This window comes from Rousettus aegyptiacus, unplaced genomic scaffold (assembly GCF_014176215.1).
Source record: "Rousettus aegyptiacus isolate mRouAeg1 unplaced genomic scaffold, mRouAeg1.p scaffold_m13_p_16, whole genome shotgun sequence".
NCBI lineage: Eukaryota > Metazoa > Chordata > Mammalia > Chiroptera > Pteropodidae > Rousettus > Rousettus aegyptiacus.
This window is the reverse complement of record NW_023416291.1, coordinates 10,969,757-10,989,238: the sequence shown is the minus strand read 5'-3', so window position 1 is coordinate 10,989,238 and position 19,482 is coordinate 10,969,757. Positions and strand designations below refer to the sequence as shown.

The 19,482-nt window shown below is 33.0% G+C and overlaps 1 protein-coding gene across 2 annotated transcripts in view; it reads right to left on the bottom strand.

Annotated features, from left to right (window-relative positions):
* The window catches only part of NAA15 (N-alpha-acetyltransferase 15, NatA auxiliary subunit), a 60,925-nt gene that overhangs the window by 15,870 nt on the left and 25,573 nt on the right, over nt 1-19,482 (bottom strand). For both annotated transcript variants that reach the window (XM_016154046.2, XM_016154047.2), the window contains exons 4-14: nt 17,361-17,518; nt 16,434-16,568; nt 15,079-15,232; nt 11,469-11,588; nt 9,814-9,909; nt 9,552-9,658; nt 7,742-7,814; nt 4,987-5,156; nt 4,286-4,438; nt 3,637-3,765; nt 2,342-2,555 (exon numbers count right to left, since the gene is read on the bottom strand). In XM_016154046.2, the coding sequence (XP_016009532.1) occupies nt 2,342-2,555; nt 3,637-3,765; nt 4,286-4,438; nt 4,987-5,156; nt 7,742-7,814; nt 9,552-9,658; nt 9,814-9,909; nt 11,469-11,588; nt 15,079-15,232; nt 16,434-16,568; nt 17,361-17,518 (1,509 nt within the window). The remainder of the gene's footprint in view (nt 1-2,341; nt 2,556-3,636; nt 3,766-4,285; nt 4,439-4,986; nt 5,157-7,741; nt 7,815-9,551; nt 9,659-9,813; nt 9,910-11,468; nt 11,589-15,078; nt 15,233-16,433; nt 16,569-17,360; nt 17,519-19,482) is intronic.

The following is a 19,482-nucleotide window of genomic DNA, read 5'->3' as shown; positions in this document are numbered from 1 at the left end:
CACATCACATATAAAAATCGATTCCAGATGATTAAATAACCAAGTGTAAATATAACAAAGCAAATATTATAGAAGATATTTATAAATTTTTTAAATTTTTAAGTAGAAAAGCCTTTCTAAGCCAAACTCAGAGCCATTAAACACTAAATTTTGTCTCATAAAAACTAAAACTATTACATAATAAAAGATACCCACCATAAATAAAGGTAAGACCTGGATGAAAGGAAGAAAATATATGCAATATACAAACAAGGATTAGAGTTGTTAACATGTGCAGAACTCCTACAAATCAAGAAGTTTAAAGATAAAATGGGCAAAAGATATAAACGGCTCAATCACAGAAGAAATTCTAAAGCCACGTAAAACATATACAGCTGTTCCATTCTTAAAAATCTAGGAATTACAAATTAGATATTTTTCCCAAAATAACAAAAAATAAAGGATGGGTAAATTTCAGCGTTAGCAATGAAGTAAAATGAAAGACAATTTCAATATAGTGTTGGTGGCAATAAAACTGATAAACCTTTAATGGAAAACAATTTGACACTAATTCAAATTCTCTTTGACTCAGTAATTTCCACTTGTAACGACCAATGCTAAATAAATACATGCATAATGATTTACTACAACTCTGTAATGGTAGAAAAAGAAATCCACATAGATTCCTACATAGCCATTAAAATCACTAATGATTACAATAACCTGCATCCAGACATGGAGCAATACTATGAAAATGAAAAAAGTGGAAGCTGCAGAACACTAGATGTTATCATCTCACTTTTGGGCTTTAAAAAATTAAACAAAGGAAAACCAAACAATACAGAGAACCACCATGAAATGTGTGTGTGAAGCACACATACATATAACTGAAAATTACAATTGTGCAGAAAGGAAACTGGGTAAGGAAAAAGTGAATGGATCACCATATATGTGACTCCCTTGGGGGAAAAAAAGTAAAAAAAGGAATGGGGATTTTCACATTTGCTAGGTATATTTCTGAATGGTTTCAACTTTGTATAGCATTAATTTTATATTATTTGTAAAATTTGAAGTACAAATAATACACAGGAGGAAGGCAGGAAGAGTGAATAAAAAGGTAAACAAAAGAAGCCAGATGATCTCAGCTCTCAGCTTCCGCTGTAAATTGTCCTGTAGAATGTAGCATCTTATTGACATTTTCCTTCTACTTGAAGAATCAACAAGAGGTAGAAAGAGATTCAAATAAACTCTGTACAGGGGATTCAATGTGTGGTTTTAGAAAGTCCCAAACTGTACTTGGCTAGCAAAAAGTAAAATTTAATAACAAATTAACAACAGAATGCAAAGGTCCTGAGCAGGAGGAAGGGTACACAAAGCAACTGACCATAACCTAGAAAGAGGAATTTAGAGCTGAAGAAAAAATTCGGACACATTTTATGCCTCAACTCCTGTAACATTTTTGCCATGAATAAGTCACAAAATATATAGATGTACAATTTATATCCTTCTACATGCCTAAATCAATTTCATTTTGAGATCCTTTCCCAAATAATTACTCCTCCCTACATGCCCTGACATCAGCTACACAAATTGCATGTTAAAAAGTGGTCAAATGATTAGTAACTGGGCAATTTTACTAGCTTAATTCCAAGCTGGTTTTTAATGTTCAGGCAATAGTCATCTTTTAGTAGGTTGATTAAAAATTATCTTTAAAGGGAGAAATAACTATATATACTGACAGCCAACATTAATGTCAAGTGTCAACACTAATTACATAGTTAGCAATTTATAGTATTGTAGCTAGCAATTTACAGTATTGGGTGAACCATTTATTAAATACAGACCTCATGAAATTCAATTTCTTAAAAGCTAATGCTCAGTTACAAATTAAATTCTTAGTTAACTTATAAGCATAATCGGTATTTTTCTTTTGTTGCTTAAAGAAATTCACAAGAAATGACCATCATCATTTTCTAAGTATGATGTGCACAGTCATCCCTTTGTATCTTTAGGGAATCAGTTCCAGGATCCCTGTAGATACTCAAATTTGTGGATGCTAAAGCCCCTTATATAAAATGGCATGGTATTTGCATATAACCTAGATGTGCACATAGGCTACACATCACTTCATTTGCATGGATTCAGTATAGTGCTCAGCATATGGCAAATACAAGTTTTATTTTTTGGAACTTTCTAGGATCCATGGTTGGTTGAATCCACAGATGCAAAACTCACAGATGTAGAGGGCCAACTATAATATCTTCCCACAAGATGCTTAACAAAAAGCTCAGGAAAAACCCACATTACACACAAACATAAACAGACATGCATATACCATAACAAACAAATCTGTTTATTATACCTGTATCAGCTTCGTGTTCTTTATTCTCATCTGTAAGGGGGTTGTCATGAAGCTTCAAGTAGATCTCTATAGCAATTCTTGCTGCCTTGAAGTAAAATGGATGTTGTCGAAGTACATCTTCTAGTTTTAATAAGTCCACATATGATCTAAGGGTAATCTTCCTCATACAGTATGTATGAAAGTCAAACTGGTCATCAGTGATTTCTATAAAATGCTAACAAAATTGTCCTTTTTATTATACTGAAGGATAGCAATATCAAAGAAAACTAATAAAATCAAAGCCTTAGAGTTACTTGTTTCCTAGGCATGAAAAAAAATCAGCAAAATAAAAATAAAAATTACAATCATTCAATGTAAATACTTCGCATATCAAATAAACAAATACAATTGGCCATCACTTAGCAAAGTATATGGAATACTCTGGGCACTGAATTATTTGTTGAATGAAAGGAAACACAATGCTTTGAAACACATGAATTTATTCCTTCCTTGATCATACTTAAATAAAGCTCTCATGACAAATCAAACATAATTTATTAGTATACATAATGGTGTAATACAGTAGCTTTACATGTTAAACATTCAGTTTTTATATTCAGAACAATTCGCAAAGGATTATAATATGTAGTATTTGGTAATTTTTCTGAGGATACAGATCTGAATCCTATGCAATGGTAATGCTAGTATGCAGAGGAGAAATCAACTAGCAAGTCAGTCAAACAACCAGAAACTAACACAATTCAACTAAGCTCTGGAATTCTCTACCTGACAACAAAACAAGTATGAAATTATATTAACTTTTTATCTGTGAAAACAAAAACAAATCGGAAGTAAAGACAAAGAAAACAATGAATTTATCAAAAAATAAGGCATTACAGAGGCTGCAGAAATACTATGAAAATGCTTCAAAGGTTTTATATTATAAATATCTAAGATATGTGGCATCACCAATCAACTCCACAACAAACAGGTTTCTAGGATAACTTAATTTAATGAGCTTTGTATGTGTTACTAAAGAAAAATCAGCAATTTGAAAGAAACATTCAAAAACCAATGAAAACATAAGCAAGATACACACTTTCCATAAAGTTTTGTACATGAATTCTTGCAGAAAGAGTAGACAAGAGAAGTCGGCTGAAAATGTAATATATAATATTTCCATTATAAAAACTGAAAAATGTAAATACTGATATTTAGAAATCACTTACTGTGAATGATAAAAACAACAGCGTATGCCCCAAACCTTCACCATTTAACAGAAAAAAATGAGAAACTTATATATATAGGGTACTTACTCTCTCAATCTCATGGCATTTCTTAAGTGCTTCACCAAATTTATTCATTGTCTTATAAGCCTGGGCACATTCTGTCTGGAACCACATGCACTGCATTTCATTCAAATTCTCTACCGCTGATGTTCCTTCCTACACAAAAATGACAAGACTATTTCTTATTAAATACATTATTCCACCACTGAACTTAAGAAGGAAAAGATAGTCAATTGATTTAAATTCTTTCAAAATCATTTCCTATTTTTCCAACCATTCTCAGAGAGGGACTAGTTAATATGTGAAAGAAATTGAAATTATATTTCTAACAAGTACACAGAATACATACCTTTGTACATGATTAATCAAAATATCTACATAATCGGAGTTGGAGACTAACATAAGAAATAGACACTAGCACATAGCAGGTACTCAGATTAATATTAGTCACCTTCGCCCCTAAAAAATTTATCTGAACATCTATCAACATAAATCAGCGTTTAAAAATTATACGACCATCTAAAAAGAAAATGTTTTATACTAATATTGATTTGTTTTTTTCTGATGACATCCTATTTTGATATTAAAAATACTAGAAACAAACTTTAAAAAATAAGTAAAGTATACAAGTATAACCATCTATTCATAAGTAAGAACAAACACTAGCCATACAAACCCTTGTAAACTTGGAGCACATTTCTTCTGCCTCCTTTATCAGATTGGCTTTTAGCATGTATTTTGCACACTTGGAATTGATAAATCTGTCTGCTGTGTCCAAGGCCTGAGCCTCATCCATCCACCTGGCAGCTTCTTTAATATTCCCAGCATGCTTACAGGGTACGAAAACAAAATAAACCAGTCAGTATGCTAATTTTACTATGCAGGTGATTAGTTACCTGTCGATAAAAAACTAAAATAAATGGAAGAAAGGTATTCTTCTGACTCTTAAGAATCAATGTAGATGCATACATTCTATCGTAACATAAGTTCTGATACCTTTCTAGTCTAAAGAATACAGGCTCTCTAATAGTAAACACTTAACTTTTTTTTTTAACAGTTTTGTCTATTGTTTTTATTATAACCTTGTTCCCCCAGGTACTTGTTATAACAAGTATCTGGCACACAGTGCATACTCAAAAGTTATGGTTGAATAATAACTGAAATCTTTACATCACAATAACACAATTCAACATAAAGGCCATAAAAGCCAAAAGAATGGCCAAATTTCTACCCTAAAGGCGCTGCAGAAACATTATTCCATGTTTTATGAGCCATCAAATAGTCACTGTTCTTATAGCATTTAGAATCTATAGAACAGAGAAAAAAACAATTTTAAGTCTCATTACTTAATAAAAACAAAAGGGAATAAATTTTTACCTTATAGATTTTAGCTTTCACAAGAAAGAGTTCTATCAACGTAGGTGTACTTTCAATGGCAGTATTTATGTATTCCAGAGCAATAGATGGCTGACCAATTTTGTCATAATGCTGTGCCAAGTAGTACTGAACCCAAAGTAATGTGGTTGGTGGTTCCTCTTTTCCATCATCTTTAAAAAGTGGGAGAAGGGGGTAGGAGAGGAAAGAAACCAAGATTAGTCAATGTATAGTTTAAGAGGGTACTCATATCAAATGAACACCCCACCTTTATTAATAAGGAAGTAGTTTGAACCATGTTATTTATATATCTAACTATAAAACTACCCCTAAATTTATAAGATCTTTGGAAGGGATCACTCTTTCTCTTATGGATCACTATAGCCCACAATGCCTTGCACTTAGTAAGAACTTTACATAGTAAGTATGGCAGACAAATGAGATCACAGATAAACAAATTGCCTAAAAAGGAAACTGAAAGGGGTGAGGAAAGACAACTTGTACTAGAATCATGAAAGTTAAGTGATCAGGATATTATTTTTTTGTTTGTTTTAAATGAGAAAAAATTATACACCATAAAAAATTTTCCATTAATGTGGGGTTAAAAAAAAGGGCCCAAATACTTACTTGAATTTCTAGCTAATGGACTAAACTATACATAAATATACTTGTGATGTGCTTATTTTAAATTATGGTGATTATAAGTCTTAATATATTTTAATACGATGCTGAATATGCAACGGTACATAATTGAGGTAGAATAAAAACTATACCCCAAGAAAAGAGATAAGTAAAAATGCTTATTCTATATTTTAGTTCATAATTTAATTTTTATATGCTCTTAAGAAAAAAAGCACGTTAAAAAGTGCTTTTATTAACACAAATTTCTAAAATCTGAGAATTGTTATTTGCTTTCAAAGAAAGCAATAGATTGCTTATTTTTATCCTGGGAAAAGTAGGATGGCTCAGTGGACAAACAATAGGAGTGGAACTCACCAACTCCCGATCTGATAGATCTGCAACTAAAGTGCTGCATATTCTTGGGCATGTCATTGAACCTCTTCCACATTTGTAAAATATGTAGGAAAATGCTGATAATCAAAGGAACATTATGATGATTAACCACTGAAACCATGGTAATGCCTTCTAAAAACTATTATTAAAATTAACCTGAGACCTAGAAACAATGATCAATCCATCAGCAGTGAGCACCCCAGGCCCCAATGGGGCTTCCCCACTGTAGGAACCAGGGCTCTTTGGGAAAAACAACTGATTCCAGGTCCACTATGGGTAGTGTATGAGATGAACCGGAATAATCCTGTCATATTGAATTCAAGGAGGCTGTCAACTACCATCATGGCATCCGAAGGCTGGAACCACTTATAACTGCAATGATTTAAAATACACCAAATATGTTTAAATCTATAAATTCATAATAATACCTTTAAAATGTGTATTAGCCATCTTTGAAGGATGCTACTAGACCAATTCATTATTTTGAAAACTGGTAAAGAACAACAACAAAAAAAAAGGTAGAAGAGGTGGAGTTGAAAAAGCAGCATTTCCCTTCTTTTTCCTATACACACTGAAATATTGGATAAGCAGAAATAGATGAAGAAAAAAAATTCCCTTTTTACGGTAATAAAAAATGAATGATGGAATATCACTAGTCTGTAATTCCTAACAGTTGCTAACACGTAAAACACATGCCTCCTGATGGAAGAGCACACCATCACCCGTGAAATAGTCTCGCACTTACACTTAAAACAAAACAAAAAGCAAACAACCAGGAAAAATTTTTTATAACCTCATCAAGCCTCTGGTAGGACCTGTCCCTTAGAAGTCTGCAGAGACAGAAACATTCTGTAGCTGCGCTGTCCATAAGGTAGGTAGTAGTGGCTTCACATAGCTATTGAGCAACATTTGAAATGTAGTTACTGCCAACTGGGGAATTCAATTTTCAATTTGACTTCGTTAAAAAAAATTTTAATAGCCACATGTGGCTGATGGTTATCATACTAGACAGCATAGTAGTATATCCAACTACCAATTTATAACAAATTCAGAGGATAGAGGAATAATGTGTTAAGCAACAGCATAGGGGCATATTCAGCAAAATCTAGACTAGGAAAACACCACAAAAAAGCTAATTTCTTCAACAAACAAGTTTCAGGACGAGAAGATGGAGGAAAAACCTCTAGATTAAAAGAGAGTTAAGAGACATATCAACCAAATTCAAAGCACAGATTTCCTCTGGACCTTCATTCAAGCAAACTTCAAAAACAAAGAGAAAAAATGACATTTCTAAGATACCCAGAAATGTAAGTATGGGCTTTTTTCTTGTTCAGGTGTGGTGATGATATTATGGTTATAATCTTTGGAATGTTAAAATATTCATGGATGAAATGATGTGATATTTGGGATTTGCTTCATAATAACATGGCAGTAGAAGGATGTAAGAACATGAGTTAAAAATTATTGAAGCTGGGTAGTGGGTAAATGGATGATCGTCATGTTATTACATACAGTTCTGCAGATGTTTTAAATTTTACATGAAATGTTTTTTAATAAACTAATGTGATTCTCTTAACAAATATTTTCACACAATGTGCAAATTAATACATCTCCATCCTAAAAGGAAAAAACGTTTAAATATACTAAACTTACTGCCTAAATAATAAACAATACTGACCTTCTAAGAATTCTGTAGTATATTAAAAATTTCAAGATGTTTTCAAAACAAAACTTGATCACTTACCATTGGGATTAAATAACCGGCAGCTTTTTAGAGAGGTTTCATAACCTACTACTAATTCTTCTATGATTGCCACCTAGAGTACAAACACACAAGCACACTTTAATAAAAAATATATATATATACACGCACAATTACTATACTTCTGCAAAATGAGTTATTTACTACTAAAGACCTAAACATTCACACACATTCTTTTATGAATCTCTTAACCTATGCATAAAAATTTTAAAGTATACCATATATTTTTGAAGGTGTGTATTAAGACTTAACTTTCTAAAAACTTATTGACAACTCCCTTCCCTGCTAAAAAATAAAGCATCAAGCTGAACTAGAAATCAGGAAAAGGTTGGACAAAAGGAGAACGCTGTGGATGATTTTTATCGTGGTTCGTTTTTATCTCAATCCACATATATAACACCCACAGTAAGCATCTGCTCTTCAGAAATCAAGAATTAAATACTATGTGAAAAGAGAAATTCCATAAGCACCAACTCTCAATTTCATAATCCCAGAGAAAGCATTAGTAAAACTGACACATGGAACAATGGGTAGCTTTCTAAGATCCAGGAGAATGAGTAGCTGTCCAAGTTCTGGTTTCTCCTGAATCATGACTGTACACTTGTTCCTGGCTTCCTAAGAGATCTGTGAATACTTTTTAATTTATTAATTCCCTTCCTTGCTTAATCCATCTGTAATGGATTTATATTACTACAGAAGCGCTCAACTTAACTGACTCAACAGATTAACACCAGCTCTCTCCATTACCTCAGACTTGTGAGGACTGAATGGTCACACCTAGGTTATTCTGGTGCGCCCACGTTCTTCTGCTCCCACAAGGTGAGCTACATGCTTACTAAGAGTTTTGTTTTCTCAAACCTGTTTGAATCAGTTGCATTTATTATCATCATTGCAGAGTATAACTCAATATTACGTAAACTTAAGATGACCTTAATTAGAATAAAAAGAAAGTACTGTTTCTATAAGTTGAATATCATGGACTCAAGAATTAGATATTTTTAACCAATTTAAATGAGTTACAGCATTCTAAAATCAAGACAGCTTCATAAGCGTCAAGTTCTCACTCTATCCAAACTGGAAATAACAGACCACATTTTATAAACATAATTTATGCAAGGAAAAAAAGTGGAACAATCATCAATAAAGCCTGTGCCTTGGGCCACTGAACAAGACTGGCAAACAGTACACCTTTTATGCTTTAGTTTGAAGTGTTTATTTAGCGTGTCTAGTTTGTCCCATCTTTCTCATTCTTCACTGTAACTGATTTTTTTTTATCCTACCAACACATCTTGACGCCACTCTACTGGCCAGCAAAATAATCTAAATTAAGATTAAAACACCCTCTTTACAAGCATTTTGAATACTGTAACATGTAGCTGAAAGAATGAGTTGACTTACTGGGACAGCAAACAAACTCTTCTGACAGAATTTTTTTCTACCAAATAAAAAAGGAGAAAGATTACTAAGCTAAAACTTAGTTAAAAAAAAAAAAAAATCACTTCTGAGTTTCACCATGGGCAAGGATTTGAGAAAATACTGAAGAAATCACTACCTTATCAACTGTTCATACCTACATTGATTAAATTATACAGCACAAATGAAAATATTTTTAAAAAGCAGTAAGTTATTTAGCTAAAAAAAGAAGAGGATGAAAAAGAGACATGGAAGAATTTACACTGCAGGCTAGTAAGACTGATAGGAGATACACAAAATGTGAGATAAGCAAGAATCAACTATTCCAACTACTGAGGAAAGAAATCATTGTAAAAAAAAAAATTGTACTTTGCTTTACCTTTTCTTTATCTTTGTATAATGACCTCAAAGTATTGAAGACTGGTGGACAACCCTTGCTGAAGTTCATCCTTAGAAACTTATCCAAACATTCTTTAAACTTCTCACCTTAGAAGAAAAACAATCCTGTTGACTTACATTTACCCAGGCAACTCTAACAACGTGTACTTTAATCTCAATGTGCATACTTATATATTTAAACCCAAGGAAAGAACTTTAAATTATAGCATCATTATCATTCTTTTGTGATTATTCTCACTTACCAGATAAAAAGTTTAATGGCAGTCTTCTTGGGACCAGTCCCCTGGGGTATTTAGTCCAGGCCTCTTCATAAATTTTTAGTCGTTCTAACATATTAACTGTGGACAACAAAAAAAATTTATTTTTGTATGTGATTATAACTTGGATATTTTTCTAGTAAATTACAAATCTGCCAAAGTATATAAAAGTTATCATATGAAACTGAAAATGTGAAGATAAGAATAAATTATCCAATCACTTACATATATCAACAGTCATTTTAGAATATTTCCTAATAGTTTTATTTTAAATACCTATACTCATATAAAATACATATTTTTCTTCACCATATTGTTTTAGGTAACCTTTCAATATCCAAGGACATTCTTTACTTCTTTATAATATTTCCACATATGGCTTCTCCACTATTATCTTTAGACCCTCCTTTCCTAACTCCTCTAAATCCTGGATTCATCCCATCTTCTATATCTTCATATTACTTTCATATTTTCTCTTTTACTCTCAATTGAGCTCTTTCCTCAGTTCAATCTTCCACTTCACTAATCTTTGCTAATTTTTCCTCAGCTATGACCTCTCTTCTATTCAATCTACTAAGATTTTTGTGTCAATAAGTAAGTAAGCTTTTCATTTCCCAGATTCCTGATTGGTACTGTCTCATAACTATTCGTATTTCGGGGTTACAATTCCACAGCCTCATCTTAGATTTTGCTGCCAAGATTTTTACTCTTCCTGCGCTGGTGTTCCTAAGGTAGTATGACATTCTTTGCTACGAGGCTTCTCCTGCATAGATCGATGTGTCAGGAATGGCTCACTACCAGTCTTGAGGGAAACAACAGTTTCAAATCAGATCATTTCATCTAAGCCTATTTGTAGATGATATGTTCTGGGCCTGTCCTCATAAGTATTGTAAAACTGACACATGAAGGTTAATTGATCAGGGTATTATTATTATTTTTTTTTTTAAATGAGAGAAAAATATACACCAAAAAAAATTTCCCATTAATGTGGGGTTAAAAAAAAGGGCCCAAATGCTTACTTGAATTTCTAGCTAATGGACTAAACTATACATAAATATACTTGTGATGTGCTTATTTGAAATTATGGTGATTATAATAGTATATTTTAATATTATGCTGAATATCCAACGGTACATAATTGAGGTAGAATAAAAACTATACCCCCAAAAAAGAGTCCCATTCATGGGAGAGGGTGATACGGGAAGGGAAAGGAGAGGAAAAGAGTCTTTAGACCCATTTATTTGAGTGATGGAAATTTCGTCCCTCTTCCCACATGATGAAGTGCTGCTCTTTCAGTCTGGCTACATCCATGTGCCCCGGGCAGGCCACTCAACTGCAGTCACAGGCTACTATAGAGGTTACACTTGCTTCTCTCCTTTAGGGAGACATCTCCTTTTCTGACAGTGGAAATGTCCCTTTTGTGGTTTTGATGCTGCCACATTTGTGAATTTTTAAAAATTCTTTCTAAAATTTTTCTCTCATCCATATTAAATGTAAGTTTGCAAATATATTTTTATATTCAGATTCCGAACCAATTCTTAACCACCATTTTTCTAGTTATGTTCTTCAATGAGTTAATAAAATATATACTAACAAGAAAAGCAATTAAAACTTAGAAAGTAAGTTTTAAACAATACTACCTGGCTTGAGTGCTTTTTCCAAGCCTTTATAATAGGCCCAGTTTTCCGGATTTCTCTCTTGTAATCCTCTATAAACATCAGCTGCGTCTTCCAAACGACATAATTGCAACAGAAGTTCTCCTAACAAAAAACGAGTTAAATTAGCTAAATATCTTCTGGTTATAACTTTATCTTTTCCTCAAATTTTCTCTTAAAATCTCTTCAACACTGTGAAGTAGATAGATCTGATATCTTCCTGGGTTCCCAATTCCCTTCAACAAGATTATTCACACCACGGAATTTTATTCTCTCCTTTTTTAAAGTTCATATTTAGAAATGCCATTCTCTTCGCATCCTCAACTAACTCAAGTATTTGTTTTAACTCCAGGTTACTTCTCACGTTCATTGAACACAATCACCAAGCCATCATTTACTATTCCTGACATAACACGGACAGTTTCAACATCTAAATCAATAACTAAATCCAATAACCTAACCTTATCATCCCTTAATCAACTATAAAACGATTCTGCTGTAGCAGCTGATAATCATGGCCATATTCAAAACCTTTTTCTAATGCCTCCAACTACCACACAGGTATCTTGCTTTAACCTCAACTGTCTTGTCTTCTTTTTGTCTCACTAATCCTACCTTAAAGAAAAAGTATTCCCTTTTATCCCCTCATGCCATTTCAGCAACGCATAGACTCGTTGCTTGTCGTCTCTGGGCTGTATGACCAACCTCATCCCTGAATGACATTAGCAGCCCCAAGTATCAAAATCAATCGCAAAACCTAGTCTCCCTTATTTACCTTATTATTAATTTTAAGGCCTGGATCATTCCAGGTGTTTGCTCCACACCTTCACACAAAAGGAAGCAAAGTCTCCAGAAAAATGAACAGAGGTGCTAGTATCACTAGAAATGTATGAACTCCAAACTTACATAAGCCTCAAATGCTGCTCCGAATCCATAACTGTAATGGGCTTCTATTGACCAAAGGTATTTTCAAGCCATAACTTCATCCTTGCACCTTTTGCTCTCATCAGATAATAAAAATGAACACTTACTGAGTGCTCACTGTGTGCTAGTGACTTTCAAACGTTTCACATGGCATTAACTAATTCAATTCTCAAAACTCTATGATAGGTTATTATTATTTGCAAAAGCAGAGAGAACTTAAGTAAACTTGCTGAGGGTCTTTCAGCTAGTTATTGAAGTCAGGATTTGAATCGAAGCATTTTAGCTGAAAGAGCCCATATTCTTTATGTCTATACCAGCGGTTCTCAACCAGGGCACTTCTGCCACCCAGGGTACATTTGGCAATTTCTGCAGAAGTTTAAGTTGTCACAGTAAAGGGGGGTGGGTGCTACTGGTATATGATGGATGGAAGCTAGGGACGCTGCTCAACATTCTATAACACACGAGAGACTTCGAACCCCAATATTTCGGTCCCAAAATCTCAACAGTGCCGAGGTTGACAGCCTGCTCTGTATTAACCAAAAGCCCATTTCACTAAAAATGACCCTGCGACTTTTCTCCCCTACACTACATCCATTCTCATTTCCTCCCTTTAGTCTTCTCTCACCTTCTTTACAGAAGAAACTGGTAGAATAAGAACTAATGAAACTTTCTGCCTAACTATATGCCCACTCGCCCACTCCAGGAAGCTTCTAAATTATCTTGACCATCCACCATGAACAACAATGCCTTTATTACTGAAATTTCCAAAGACTCATGATTCCACTCTCAGTTTCTCTCTATTCTCTTTATATACACTGTCTGCAATACCTGACTCACTGTCGGTATTCAATACATATTTTATAGAATGAACTAATGGCTCTGTTTCCTATTTCATTGAGAAAAACGGAAGCAATGAAAATTCCAAAGTACTCACTACATTTAACACCTAGTTGCCCATATACTCTACCATCTCTTGTTACTGTGAATGAACAATTCATTGTTATCTAAGGCTAATCCTTCAACTTACCCACTAGATCACATCCCCTCTTACTGTATCAAATATACTGGATCATCCTCCAATGAACGTAAGCACATGCTGTAAAAAAATCTTCTTCTGGTCCTATAATACATTTCATCCACCACCACCCAGTGTCTCTTGTCCTATGCAAAACTCCTTGTAGAAGTCATTTATGCATATGCTACCTGCAATTCCTCTACTTCCAAACTCGTTTAAATCTACTTGATTTGTTTGGGCTCTTATCACCTTCCTGCCAAAAGTTCAGAAAGTGCTTCTATTGAAGTTACCAGTGACTTCCAAATTGCTAAAATCCACTGGTCAGTTCTGAGTCCTTGTCTAACTTGATCTGTCACTCTTCCTCACTAATACAGTTATCAAGAGGAGCAAATAAAATAATGTACATAAGAGTATTTTAAAAACTGTCATGTACTTCCATAAATAAAATGAGGTCCAAGACTTGCCCCTGGTCATATAGCTAGTTAGTAGCCAGCCAATGAAGGAACTCAAACAAGTGTTTTGTTTTGTTTTTTAATGCCATGGGTAATATTAAACAGATTTATTGAGAAATCTAAACATATCTTCTTAACGTAAAAAATATATATGTTCCCCCTTCTTAAAAAATTTCAATTACAGTTGACATTCAATATTTATTAGTTTCAGAGCAAACTATTTTTTTCCCAACTTGTGATCTTTCCATTAAGTCATAAGTCTTCTCCCTTTATAACTAATAAACTGCTAAAAGATAACTAAAATGAAAGCAGGCCATCCAGAATCTATAGTTCACAACTCAGCTCCAGGAGCCATGAACTTCCACTTTTTTTCTTGCCAGTAGCATCACCCTCTGCTCAAAGTCCATTTGGCAAATAATGGCTACTGTGTCTACTATGCGTACCGGCACCACACTTTTCTAGTAGTCAAGGGGAGCCAACGGAATTGGAAACGAACAAACTTCAGTTCCCTGGACTAACAAGGGCGAAGAAATGATTCAATTCTTAGAAAGCACTTGTATTTTCAATTACTAGTTTTTCTTTCATTTTCTATAATCAGTTCCTCAACTTTTAAAACTATAAGATTCCTTTTTCTCAGCCCTCCAATAAACAGCAGAACTGACAATCTTTAAAGATTTAGCCTTCTATCGCAATCCACACATATAAACCCAAATCTCTGATTTCGATTCATGTATTTTGCTATATCCAGAAAGACATTCAGATAAACTATCAAGAACCCTAGGAACTTCTCATATACTTCAGTAAAGACTGATTTACCAATATACATGACTCACAATAAAGAAATCTGGTATACACACTCTGGCTAATAAGCTGTTTCTAAGAAATCTAATCCTGTCTTATAAAATTAAACAATTGCTCAAATCTTATATTTTGATTAAATCTTATATTTTCAGATCAAAAATACTTAAAAAATATTTTATTGAGTCGATTCAATAATTTTTATTGTTTGCAACTTTTACATATAACAATATCCACTATTTAAATGTGTATTTCCCACATTACAGATAATTCAAAGTACATGAGTAAAAAACCAGATTTTCTATCATCAGAAAGTTGAATTACATACAATAATCAGCAGGTACATTTTTCAGCCTTATTCTTTGTCATAATTAAATACTAGAATGACATCGTTTTTAAAAAATACCTTTGGTTTCTTCCACGGCAAGTTTATCACAAATCTGCTTTTCATAGGTACAAAGATGTTCCAGGGCTTCTCTATAGAGACCTGCTTCCCGAAGAACTTGATTCTGATATAAAAGGAGTTCACTATATTCATAATCCACTTTATCAGGGGATGTCTGGATATGGATATAAGGAACACTAACAGTAAGAATTTTGTTTTGATGTTAGAAAATTGTTTACACACTCAAAAACATACAAGAAGTCGAAGAATGTCTGGTTTATAAAACTCATTTTTAAAAATTCCTATACCTGTGTAGGGTGTAATTATGTAAATAATGACAGTATGAACTTATAATTTGTTGAATAAAATAAGAATCTATAAGTCCTTACATATAACAAATACCAGGAGAGAAAGGAAAGCCCTTTCTTAACAATATAAAGTCAAATAATAAATCTAGAAGGAGTAAGAGAGAGTCACCATTTTGTAACTATCATCAGAAGAGTTGATTCAGGCAAAAATTATAATCAATGAATGCTAAAACTAGCAGTGAAAGTTTGACAAAGAACAGACTATTCATAAAGTATCCAGCTGTTTATAAAATACAAAGAGAAAAAAACAACAAGTTTATAGTGAAGAAACTTAACAGACACCACCTTAAACAAGTAATCAAATGGAACAGGAAAACATCATGTGCCTCTTAATGTGATAAACTGAGGACTCAACAGTACTTCTGTAGTTTCTTGCCAAAAATACCTAAGTATAATAATGAAGAACCATCAAACAAATCCAAATTAATGGACATTCTACAAAAGCCCTGCCCTGCACTCTTCAAAAATATCAATGTCATGAAATACAAAGAAAGTCTTCAAAACCTCCAGATTAAAAAGACCAAGGACAAGTGCTAACTAACTGCAGGGTATAATTCTAAACTAAATCCTCAAATGGAAAGAAAAAAAAATCCTAGCAAGGGCAGAGACAATTAATAAATTTTGAATATGGGCTGTGGATTAGATAATAATAGTCTATCAACATTGAATTTTCAAGTTTTTTGATAATCTATAAAGTTCATGACCATGGTTATTCTTAGGAAATACCACACTGAAGCATTTAGGAGTAAAAGCTCATAGTGTCTACAACTACTCTCGAATATTTCAAGAAAAGGATTTAAATAGAGAGAGTTATTAAAGTAAATGTGTCAAATATTAACAATTAGTTAATATGAGTGACCTCCTGTATGAAGCTCTTTATATTATTCTTGCAGCTTTTCTGCAAGTTTGAAACTATTTCAAAATGAAAAGTTAGCACATCTATATACAGTTCTTTCAGTTATACTTAAAATCAGACCTAGTTTACTAGTTCTGGCTTCTGTTTGTTACCTGCTGTGTTTTCCTAAATTCTTCTAAAATCTTTGCTGCCATTTCATAATCTTCTAATAAATGGTAAGCAATGGCATAACCAATCCATGATGCTCTCTGCGCAGGTCGAAGCTGAAGTAATTGATATCTTGTTTCCTTTAAGGGGAAAAAACCACTTTTCTTAGGTTTACAGTGAAAGCAAATGCTCCTTAAAAAGATCATATTAATTTTCCCACAATACTGAGCGATTTGCAACACAATGATGAGAATAATAATATTAAAGTTTCAAACATCCATATTGTGTAGCTTTATAAAAGCGAAAAAAAAATTTTTTTTGTTAAGAAGCACAGTGAGGTCTCCAAGGTAATCTTGTAATTTTTTAAAAAATTACTGTTTACTCTAAGAGACAGTATGGAAAAGATAATACGAAGGGAAAAAATGTTTAAAAATACAGGGCCCAACTATTGAATTAAGATTTGTAGGAAACAACTCAGCAGGTACTACATTCTATTAAATCAGATCTTTTTAGATCAAAATAGATCTGCTTTAATAGAATGATTTAAGGGCTAAAATTTAACTACGAAGACAGAATATTAGTTCCGATGAAGGTAAAAAAAAAAAAGTGCTTCCCAGAAAAATGTGAGAACTAGAGGTTATAGTGCATGTTAATCCAAAGTAATTGCCTATTTGAGGAATACTAATGTTAATTTTCACTGAATTGATTACTTCAATCCTATATAGTAATCTAAGTCTACACTTCACAGTAAAACAATTTACTTTAAAAGTCTGATTAGTCCAGTCATAAACACAACCAGTACTGAGGGGGGAGGGTGTAAATTTAATTAAATTCTTTTTTAAAATAAATTTTATTAGGAAGTATTCAAAAAAGATTTAAATATTTTAACAATATTTTCCCCTAGAATAAAAAAAATTCTCTACTTTACTTACCCTGTAACCCTCAAGATCTCGCATTTGAATCTGTAGTAAAGAAAGGTCCCTTAAGATTTGAAGATTGTCCTTATCCCATTTTAGCGCATTTCTGTAACACTTAATGGCTTCATCATATTTCTTGTCTGACCTCTGGAGAAGGCCATAAACATGCCAACCTAAAGGATTTAGTTAAGGATACAACCTAAAGGATTTAGTTAAGTCAAGAAATAATATTCCAATAATGTTTCCCAGGAAACTCGGAGAACTACAGCTACTTATAATTACAAGCTTCAAAAAAAAAAAAAAAAAAAAAAGAGAAAGAAAGAAAAGGAGAGAATATAAAGATAGAAGGTAGCTTAATACAATGGAAAACAGTACAGCTTTTTGAGCCAGAGAAAATAGGTCCAGGCTGCCTTGTTAGCTCTGTGACCTTGGAAAACTTATTTAGTCTTGTTAATGTTTCCTCAATTATAAAATGCAAATAAAAAGTCTATAAAGTAAAGTATAGTAGTTTGGTGACTAAAGGGAATTAATGTATGTAAGTGCTCACTGGCTGGCACAAAATATAAGCTCAACAAAAGTTAAAACTTATCTTTATTTTTAAAAGGAAAAAGGAAATGGATATCTATGATATATAATTATTTAAGTCATGTATACTTTCCTTTCTTCAGCTAACAAGGTCCTTAGGACAGAATCCTTAGTTCAGTACAAAGTTCCTAAAAAGCAACTAACTATACATAAAAACATTCATTCATTTAACAAATTTCTTAATAATTAGGATGGCAGATGACCAAAATGGGTAGTCTCCTGTATGCAAAGAACGTTAAGAGTCTGGTAAGAGAAAGATAAGTAAGCAAAATTACTGGTTGTAAAAAATGCTATAAAGGAAAATATGTACACAATTCCATTCCCCTACTATAAATCCTTTTCACGTTAGACCTTGATTACTACAAAAGTCACCTCTTCTCCCACCTTCAGTCTCTGCTTTTACTTTCTCCTGCCAAAGTAACCTAATATATACATAACCAAAAGAAAAAAATCTACTTCTTTTTCCAGAAATTTACAATATTTCTCTATCAGGTTCAGACTTTTCAATCTAACAACTTGTACACACCACAGATTCTCAACAGAATCAGTAAAATATAGAATGTCTAGAATGGCATATGTAACTAAAAATACACATTTAATATTACAAATTTCATTTAAAAACAATCTTTATTTTCATACTATGAATGGCAAAGTAAAGCTTAACAAATCTTGGATGGAACACGGTTTTAAAATCCTTAAAACACACTAACATTCGTAATGTGGCCTCTCTTACCTATCTTTCCATTCCTTCTCATTTCAATTACCAACACCCAATTATTTCAGGACTCCAACACCTCTCTTGAGCGTTGTTAACACCTTTTAACCGCCTCTACTCTTCATCTCCTAAAAATCTATCCTCCAAGAATTTAACATTGCTAAAAGTTTAAAGACGCTTATGTCCATCAACAGGAACTTAATTGTATAAATCATGGCAAATACATATAGAACACTATGCAATTGTTAAAAATGATGAAAAGATATCTACGACGGTTTTATTAATTACTACTCTGCTTATCTTTTTAGTTTCTGGTTACTCCCAACTCATTTACCTCTGCTTCAGTAGAACAGTGATAATTTTTGAACCACCTGTAACATTTTATGTAATCTTCAGAAATGTTCTATATATGCTTCTAATAAGTATCTTTCTTCGCTAGACTAAACTCAAGAGCAAAATCCCTGTTTTCTTGGTCTGTACTATGCTAGGGGCCTGGTAAACACTTGAAAATATCCTAAGTTCTTCAGCACTTAAAATTGTATTAGCCCACAACATAGGCAAAGAAATATTATTTAAAAACTATTTAAAAAGTAGCAACCCACAACTATTCCATTTTCCCTCAGAGATTTGTACTTGCTCCGACTCTTTTCTCACACTTCCCTTAATAAAATAAAATTTATCGAATATAGTCATTAGTATTATCAGGACTACATTAAGCATCATTAAATATTTACACCACCATGATGTGTGGTAGGTCTGAATACCCTCATTTAACACACCAGGAAAATAAGCCCTAAGATCACAGAAAGAAGCTGAGCTGAGATTCAAACCTAAGTG